Source organism: Chelmon rostratus, chromosome 18 (genome assembly GCF_017976325.1).
Source record: "Chelmon rostratus isolate fCheRos1 chromosome 18, fCheRos1.pri, whole genome shotgun sequence".
Classification (NCBI taxonomy): domain Eukaryota; kingdom Metazoa; phylum Chordata; class Actinopteri; order Chaetodontiformes; family Chaetodontidae; genus Chelmon; species Chelmon rostratus.
The window spans coordinates 15618184-15627188 of record NC_055675.1 but is presented as its reverse complement, the minus strand read 5'-3'; the positions used below and the strand labels follow the sequence as shown (position 1 = coordinate 15627188).

The 9005-nt window shown below is 45.3% G+C and overlaps 1 protein-coding gene across 1 annotated transcript; it reads right to left on the bottom strand.

Annotated features, from left to right (window-relative positions):
• Positions 1–259: 259 nt before the first annotated feature.
• Positions 260–8779, bottom strand: LOC121622128 (single-minded homolog 1-like). The gene is made up of 11 exons (XM_041958990.1): positions 8605–8779; positions 6901–6983; positions 6692–6781; positions 6465–6573; positions 5909–5994; positions 5304–5503; positions 5019–5125; positions 4685–4832; positions 1940–2096; positions 1452–1839; positions 260–1002 (listed from the first exon to the last, which is right to left on the bottom strand). The coding sequence occupies exons 1-11, from the start codon at positions 8777–8779 to the stop codon at positions 260–262; spliced, it is 2286 nt and encodes a 761-aa protein (XP_041814924.1).
• Between the last annotated feature and the right edge of the window lie 226 nt (positions 8780–9005).

The following is a 9005-nucleotide window of genomic DNA, read 5'->3' as shown; positions in this document are numbered from 1 at the left end:
AGTGGCAAACCAAGCGTCAGTTCTTGAGCACTAGTTCGTATCATCAGAAGAGAGAATGGTGTGATACAAAGGCTGCCAAACACAAATTGTGCTGAATGAGCCACCTAGGGAACATCAACCCAGTGCATTTACCTTTTATTCTTTTTTTATTGTGCCACCGTTTGTATCAAGCACCCGGTCAGTGTTTGCATGTGCATAAAGCACCAACTTCCTGTAGCATCCTCGTTTAGAGAACAGGACCGATCTGTACCAGATATCGTCAGCTCCCGTTGGTTATGATTACTGAGGTGGCCTTGTGTCCCTGCATCTGCTCGGCCTGCATCCTCACATGGGATGCCACGTCGTACTGGACTCCTCCGCACGCCAGGCCCGAGTAACTCCGCAGGTTCTCCGGGTCATACAGGTGCTCCAGGGAGTACCCAGTCAAAGCATAGGCCGCTTGCCTGTCCAGTGGCTGCCTCTCCTGGGCTGGATAGATCAGCGGGCTCCCCTGGGGCTGTGGAGGGTGGGGGGACAGATCTGTCTGCATGTAGTCTTTGGCGAGAGAGAGGCCCGACCTGGGGATCCCATCAGAGCTGGGGCTGCTGAGACGAGACAGAGAGGCCGGACTGGTTGTGTTTTCGTCATTGTCATGTGGACCGAGCACTTTGACGCCGTCCCGGTGATGGAGGCGTTCGGAGGGGAGGTCAATGCTGGGGGCCCCCGGTCCGCGGCACACCACGCTGGGCATGGTGAGCTGGGAGTGGTGGGGCAGCGAGGAGGTGAAGCACGGGCTGTGAGCTTTGGCGAGGCCTGAGACGTCCAGCGGCGCCTTGTGTTGCTGCAGACGGCTCTCTTCCTCTTTGATCATCTGCTGCGTGGCTCGGATCAGCGTCTCCATCTTGCTGGGCTCTCGAGGGGTCGCCCGGAAGTGGTCGCCATGGTACCGCTCACCCGAATCACTGGTGGACCCGCCTCCGTCAGGTGAACTCACTACACTGTCTTCATCCCAGTGGCTCCGTCCTGTAAAGAGAGTTCAATGGTCACATTTCATAACAATGAAATCAATGAATTACGCTGTGTTAATAAGTAATTTGATCCTTTCTGCCAGCATTCAAAAGAAACTATGTGAAAACTTCTCAGAACTTTATTTGTTGATACACTGCAAGCTGCCTGTGTAACGTGTGAAATTCTGCTTTTAATGCACATAGAATCACGGTCTGTTAGACTGAATGTGTTGGCAGAAGCACAGTGGGGGTTGTTTCCCTGTTTGAGGATGTGAAATGTGAAATAACTTGGCTCTCAATTGGAGGCAATTTTTCAACAGATGGTAGCAATCGGCACACTGGCAAGAGACGGCGTAAACAACTTAGCATGTCCCATAATAACATTTGGAAAACAGCTACCAGGAGAAGCGAGGCCAGAGCTATTTTCAGAGACAGATGGTTGTGGTCTCAACCCTAACACCTCACCGTGAATGGCTCCATGGTAGGATGTGATCTCGTAGCCCTCGCTGTTCTCCACGGACGATTTCGGCAGGGAGAGCACGGAGCGCGTGGCGTCCCACCACACCTCTCTCCCCGACTGGGGGGTTCCTAGGAAGTAGCGGCCGCCCTGGCATCGCACGCGGTCACAGGTAGTGGTGTGCGGATGTGTTTGGGCGTGGGCGAGGTCGTCCTCTGACAGGCCCAGGCCGTAGCACAGGGAGCCCGATTCCGGATACAGTCGGTAGGCACAAGACGCCTCTGCAGCCTCACCGGGATCCAGCAGCTGAGGAGATGCAGAGTCTGTCAGTGGACTCCCTCCCCACTGGCTGTCTTGGTCTGACTCTGAACGCTCTGGATTGAAGGCTGAAAATTGCTGACAGAAACAAGAAAGTTTGTGAATCTCTTTCTAACAATTAAGCCTGCAAGTGAGTCTCCTCTCTTGTTTTAGCGCTACAAAGCAGGCTGTTTATTACCTGTGGGTAGGGTGACACTCTGGCTTTGGCCTTGGTCTGGGTCAGACGTGACTTGGTGCTCTTCCTGTCTTCACTGTGACTGTCAGCGTAGGGGAAGGCTGGCTTGGTAGGGCTCATTTGGTCCAAAGACAGCTGCATTCCCTTATACTCAGTATCCCTTTTGAAACAAACAAAATATATGTTAGGGATAAAACTGGAGCTGGAGTTTGTGCTAAAGCTCTGGCAACATCGGTCTGTCAGTCGGTCCACTATTTTGGTCCAGACAGAAATATCTCACAGACTGTTGAATGGATTGCCATGACTTTTCCTCTAGCAGTAACATGAGGTTTACATTTGCTTTATTGAGTGAAATGTCTCAACAACTACTCAGTGAAATTGCCGTGAAATTGCCACTGAACTCTGGTGACATTTCGTTTAGCTTCCCCAGCAGGTCAAAACCTGCAAAACGAAAGGCGTTCTCATTAGCATCAGCTTTACTTTGTTTAGTGCTAACTAGCAAATGTTAGCACGCTAAGTTGCTCTACTAAGATGGTGACACTGGTAAAAACGATACCTGCTAAACATCAGCATGTTAGCATTGTCATTGTTCGCATGCTGACATTAGCACTAAGTCGGCTACAACCTCAGATAGCCGCTAGCCTGCTGCAGAGCTCTGCTTTGGTTTAAACATTCCTGAATCTTAGCTGCGCTTTGGCTGAAATTTTTTTTATACACCGTCTGCTGCGGGCCACTGAGCAGCTTAACTTCAGTGTGGATGGTTGAGTGCCTTGCTCAAGGACAACTTATATGTTGCTGAAAGAGGACATGGTGTTGCTTTTTCACTTCCCCAGCTTCTCAAAACCTCTGGGCCAACGTTTCCCCCAAATAACCTGGGCTCTTTCTTTCTTTCTCATACAGCCTTGGTGGTAGTGTTGCACCAAGTGACGTAATCAGTAATTAGCCTGCAGCAGACGTCTTGGCCAATATTGAATATAGATAGCTACACAGACTTATATTACAAACAGACTCTTTATGCCATGAATGATGTGAGGTCTATGAAAAGTGAAAACAACATTTAAGATAAGTTCAAGAGATTAAGACCTTCCACTTCTGAGAAAAACAGCAGACACCATGAGGAAAGTTAATCATTCTTTTATGCCGTACAACCATTGCCAGAACCCAGCAGGAGAGCAACATAACCGTGCACACACGGACGTGCATGCACGCTACCTCTGCACTGATTTTTCTTCATTATTTTGAATAATGCAGGTGTCTTTTTACTTGTGCACGCGCATGCAGCTTGCGCACCGTCTCTGACATTTTAACCCACTGTCCTGTGGCTGAACTCGATCCAAGTGTCACTGTCGAGGGAGTGAAAAAGGCTCCTGTGTCAAGTGTTCAGCAAACATGAGCCTATTCTTAACTTATCACATCAACAGTATGTAATAGCAGCTGCCTGGCATTTTAAACCCTGTGGCCCATCCCTGACCCTACGCAGCCAGCCTCTTTAATATGACTCTAAATATGACCCATTCTTTATGTACAACACCTTTGGGGAAAGGCTGTGTTTGGATAGTCAGTGCACAGTGTGAGTGTTATTTGCTCTTGCAGGTATAGTTGCGGCGGCTGGTTCTGCATCCTATCTGCACCCTGGCTGACTTATGTCTGAGCCAATAATGTTGGGCCTTTGTGCAAACTCAGCTGTGTTAGCCGAATTCCACCTCAGGGTCAATGTCAGAGCACCTCATGTCTGAAATACGCCACCGGCCAACCTCCAAACATGATTTATTAATGGATTCTTGTTGGGCTAAAAAGCTGTAGGGGCATGGTGATTGAATTGCTGTTTGTTTTTTTAATGTTATTGTTTTTTTGTGCTCTTGTTGAATGCGAGCCTTTTGGATACGCCTGCGCAAGAGCTAATTATGCGTTTGGAAATTCACCGTCTTTTTAATGTAGTTACTTTGTTTTTCCTCCTTACTGCATTGAAGAAATCAATACCTGGAGTGCAGCCATATGCATGCATGCACGTCCGGAGACTCACACAAATGTTGTGTTTGACACATGGAAGGACACGCACGCGCGCACACACCGAAAAGCGACATGTGGATCAACCAAACTTAACGAGGAAAATCCAACATGTGCTACAGCTATGAGATAGCTATTGATTCCTAGTTCACCGTTTGATCGATTTTGCTTTCCTTAGACTCCAGATCGATGGTGACAGTAGAGGTTTTTTGATGGGGTTGAACCCTGATGTTTGTCTTGCTGTCTCAAAGGGCCTTAGTGTGCTTTGTGCTCTCATAACACACAGCTGCCTGAGCCCTGCCGCCGCAGTATTTGGTGGATTTGTACTGAGAGGCTACAGAGGGATAAAGAGAAGGATTTCTCCAAGAGACAAAGACCCATCATCTCATAGAGTGAGCCTCAAGCATGGATCATAAGAGTGTATGATATGATTTTACTTAATCTAGTTAAATATTCAGTGCTGCTCCTTCTGCAAACACCATTAAAAATGCAGCTGCTTTTAGCCCAGTTATAGCCCTTTAAACCATGCATTACTATGTTTATGTAGCTGTAATTTTCTGGATTTCAGTCCAAAATGCAGCCAGTGTAACAAGTTGTTAGCTGAAATGCATGATTCATAAGTACAAATGAAAGATTCCAGCCATTTATAATGCATGAATGAAACGTCTCAAGCAAGTATTATAATCAGAACTTTTATTCTTATGTCTGTTTCTGAAGAGTTTAATTTGAAGTGGGACTCACGTGAGGACATAGTTGACGCTGACTATGCAGTGAGGTCTCGAGGACCGGCTGTTGTGGACGATTGTGGCATAACTCTGGACCCAGACCCAGCCGCCGTGCTTCGCCAGGAAACGATAATACTTAGTGGTGACTTGGCCTTTTACCAGCACTGAGAGAGATAAAAGAATCAGACAGAAGACAAGAGCTTAAAGTCAGTAACGACGTGTGCGTGTTTGACATGTGTGATTGTCTGCACGCCGTGATTGCAGCAGGTTGCCTGAGCATTGACTGTCTGACAAAAGCAGGTCAGCCGGCGTCTTGTAAAAGCATAATGGAGCGCAGGCTTGTGACTCACAGAGGTGGTGTGCACAGCGGAGGTGGAAGATGTCACAGCTGTGGACGTGATGGTACAGGGTTTTCTCGATCAGGTCCTGGGGCTCGTAACCTGTCAGCTCTGCCACCCTAAGCAGGAATTAACGAGCTGTGTTAAAAATATGCAGAGTGATCCAGAGTGCATTGCTCTGAGGGGTTTCTTAAGAGAGCTAATTTAACCCAGCTGATGAAAAATGTACGTGATTTACACTAAGCACGCACACAGTGAAGAGAAGGACAGTACACAGCAAACTGGCTGCGCACGAACCTGGAGTCCAGGAAGATGAGCTTCATGTCCAGACTGGCTCGGAACATAAACATGTTGCTGTGCAGCTTGATCTCAGTCACAGCGCTGGGCGGCAGAGAGTGACCCACGGCCACCAGGCCCACATTCTGGTAGCAGCCCTCAAAAGGTGACATGTCCAAACTGTACTGACGGATCTTCAGGTAGCCGCTGCAGTGGATCACCTGCGGTGGAGCAGAGACACAGTGAGAAACGCCCAGGGGGGAATTAAATGTAGATCCTCAAACCCTGAAATGCTCCTTTATGAAAAGTGTGTAGTTCATTTTAATAATGTGCTACAATTTAGAAGCACCTGCAGAATTTATATGTTACTGACCAGAAATATTGAATTATAATATTGCACATATACAAAAAGAAAAGAAAATTCCAACTATATTCATTTTTCTTAGGTAAAAACAAATAATGTAGTCTATGAAGAGCAAGAAAAGCCATTTGAATATAGGTCTCCCTTTTTTCAGCAATTTTCATTAAATTAGCTAATTACTTTATTGCAATTAATTTTTTGTTATAATTAATAAATAGTTAAATAAATAAATATCACAGGCCAGCGGCTAAGCTCCATTGCCTACCTTGTATCCACCACTGGTGAGGCCTGCGTTTCTTTTCGCCAGCACACATTTCATCCGCAAAAAGAAGGAGCGCTCCACTTCATATTCTGAAGGAGGAAAAGCACTTTGAAACTGGCTGATTGCAAATAAGAGTTCACTACGAAAGTCTCATAGGAGGGGAAATATAGGCTATCTCTGCAAGTCTGCGCGTTTCAAAACATAGTCTGCGCCGCACAGGTTTATTTTAAGTGTGAGTGCATTTTAAAATTAATATGCAATGGTAATAAAATAAATGTATTATTTGTGTTGTGCAAAAAATAAATAGATGCATGGAAAAATATAAAGCGGATTCACGATTTCGAAATGCATCCTGCAGGAATACGATATGGCATTTCTATCCGGTGCACACTGGTGCAGGCTAAATATGCTTGTGTGCTTGTGTGTCCCATCTGTGTGACACTGACACACATCCGTTGCATCTATAATAGACCATGTGCTGATTCCGGACGCATAAGTTGTCATTTAATTGCAAATAGACGACAGAAACGGGAAGCTTTGGACAGGAAATGTATATTACCTTGGACGAAATGTGAGTGATAGGGCTGATGTGGCGTCAGGACAGCTGTCATCTCGTCGTGGTCGGCGGGGTGGACATATTCATAAATACTGTTCCCAGTCAACTCTACCTGTTGAGAATAACTCGGGTAATTAACAGGTAAAGGCTGATGGCGTGTTCTTATTTGCCCCGTTTAGCCTTAAAATGGAGGCTAAGAAAAACAGAACACATCTGATTGGCAAGCAGACCTGAGACAGTCCCAAATGGACTGATGCGGTCTCTGAAATGTACATGATCTTCCCGTCTGGGGCCACAACGAAGATGAATCCGTCCAACGTCTGCAAGGAAACGACAGGCCGCGGTTACCCCTCAGAATGCTTCACGCTGCAGGGCCACGCACATGCACATCTCTAACACCTGATTATTGTTATTATCATTGATAATAATAGTAATATACCTGCAGCAAATGAGATCCCAGCTCTCTTCCAACATTGTCCAAAGATCTTGTTCGACTTGCATGACCCCAAGCCTCACCCAAACCTGCACAGAGTGACATGATGCTGTTTGGTTGCTGTGTGACATTAGAGCGAAATGGAGATGCTGTTTTTTATATTGATAACGGAAAAATTAATGCCTGTAGTTAGTTCTAAATTTCTATAATTGTTATTGTTATTATTATTATTATTATTATTATTACAGGTAGCCTACTGAAAAAGGCAGGTCTCTCTGTCTCTGTCTCTCTCTGTCTCTCTCTCTCTCTCTCTCTCACACACACACACACACTCTCGAGCCAGAGGCGTGCCTGCTAAAAAGGCCTATTTAGTGTTAAAATATTTGCAGCGTCCTTTCCTGTCTGTCACACGTTGTACAAGCCGCAGCCACGAACCACGACAACCTGCTGCTGTTTACAAGCTGCGCGTGCACAAGGTGTTCTCCCGAGAACACCGAGAGGGGTGACACCATTTGAATAGCACGGTTATATTTGATTTCATTCTGGTTCTCCTGTTGCTGTCGTTTGTAAAAAGAAAAAAATGCTTAATTTTTAAACTTGACCACGCTGGTGCCGATCTTTAGATTTTCGGTCCATTAAATCCCTCAGCGCGGACCACTATTTTTAGCGTAAGTGGCACGAAGCCAGTAGCCAGTGCTGCTCATTGAAATTCATTCAGCCTCATCAGAAATCTCATGGAGCCCGGGTATAATAAATTAATAAATAAAGTGTTGGTCTCCCCCGCCGCAGATGAGAAAGAAAATAGTCCTCCGCTGTCGGACATGTAGCTTAATATCAGGCCTACAGATGAGAGGATGCAGACAAAAGGCACCTACAACAACACCTGAAGGATGCATAATATTAATATCATGGCACATCATTAATAGCATTTTTCTTGCACAAGGCAGGCAGTGTAAGACTGTGCGCCTCCTGCTTCCATGGCTCCGGGTGATTAGAAGCTGTGCAGGACCCTTTTTTTGTATATATATATAATTGGTGCGTCTTGTTCTCAGTCACGCAGTCAAAGAAGCCTGCAGAGACCTGTATAAAAGATGGTGGCACATCGTCTCCTTTGGACACACTGAATTAAAAACCATCATAATCCATTTGTAAAGACTCCCTGCAGATCGATGGAAAATGGCTGTAATGCTCCTATGATATTTCTGCATGGCTTAAAAGTGAGCCTGTGAGTCATGCGCGGCTATATTAACACTTAAATTTCATTTTATTTTTTAATCTTTCATAACATAACTTTGGTGTTGTTCAGGGATTTGTTATATTATTAATAATTATTATATTATTTTATTCGCACTAATCAGCCTCAGCTAAAAGAAAAAAAAAAGAATTTATTATAACAGAATAATATTGAGTTTTGCAATAGTGATTTTTAAATTACCTATCGAGCTTTTTATCCCTCATATACTAATAATTTTTCGTCTAATTGTATGTTTATTTGCTTTCATAATATATATTTTGAGTATTTTTCTACAGGCTTTGTGACCTTAACGTCGTGCAAACGCGTTGCTTAAATGAGGCCAGCATTATCTGGTGAGTTAATAGTGAAAAAATGAATGCACATCGGTGCGTGTGAAGGAAAGTGAGGCCCGCAGCTGACAGGAGAAACGTGTCCGCAGAGTTAAAGCGGTGCGTTAGAATGCACCGATGGCTCACCCTGAGGGAAAACGATTCTCATCTTCAGGTAACTCGTTGTCAGTCTTATTATGGAGGCTTTGTCCAGCTGTGAGGTGATGGCCGACGGCAAAGGCAACATTTTGGCCAGTTCATAAAATTCACTGTTCTCCTTTTCCCGTCTAGTCCTTGCGGCCGTTTTGGATTTCTCCTTCATTTCGGCGCCTTTTCACTGTATCCTTCCTTGTCTGAGACGGCGGTCATTCACATCAGCGCTCCCACTGATTCCTCTCCGCTTTGCCTCCGTTTCATTGCAGTTTGTTATCGACTAAAAGAAGCTGCAGGTTTGATATAAACAGCTGAATCCGAAACAAACAAACAAACAAACAAACAAACAAACAAACAAAAAAAGTGGCTGTGGATATCCCTGGTACTCCTGATGG

Coding starts and splice junctions, on each gene's coding strand:
- LOC121622128 (XM_041958990.1), bottom strand. CDS start 8,779: ATGAAGGAGAAATCCAAAACGGCCGCAAGGACTAGACGGGAAAAGGAG. Junction 6,782..6,900: donor TGGGATCTCATTTGCTGCAG/GTATATTACTAT, acceptor GTTTCCTTGCAG/ACGTTGGACGGATTCATCTT. Junction 6,574..6,691: donor TCCATTTGGGACTGTCTCAG/GTCTGCTTGCCA, acceptor TATTCTCAACAG/GTAGAGTTGACTGGGAACAG.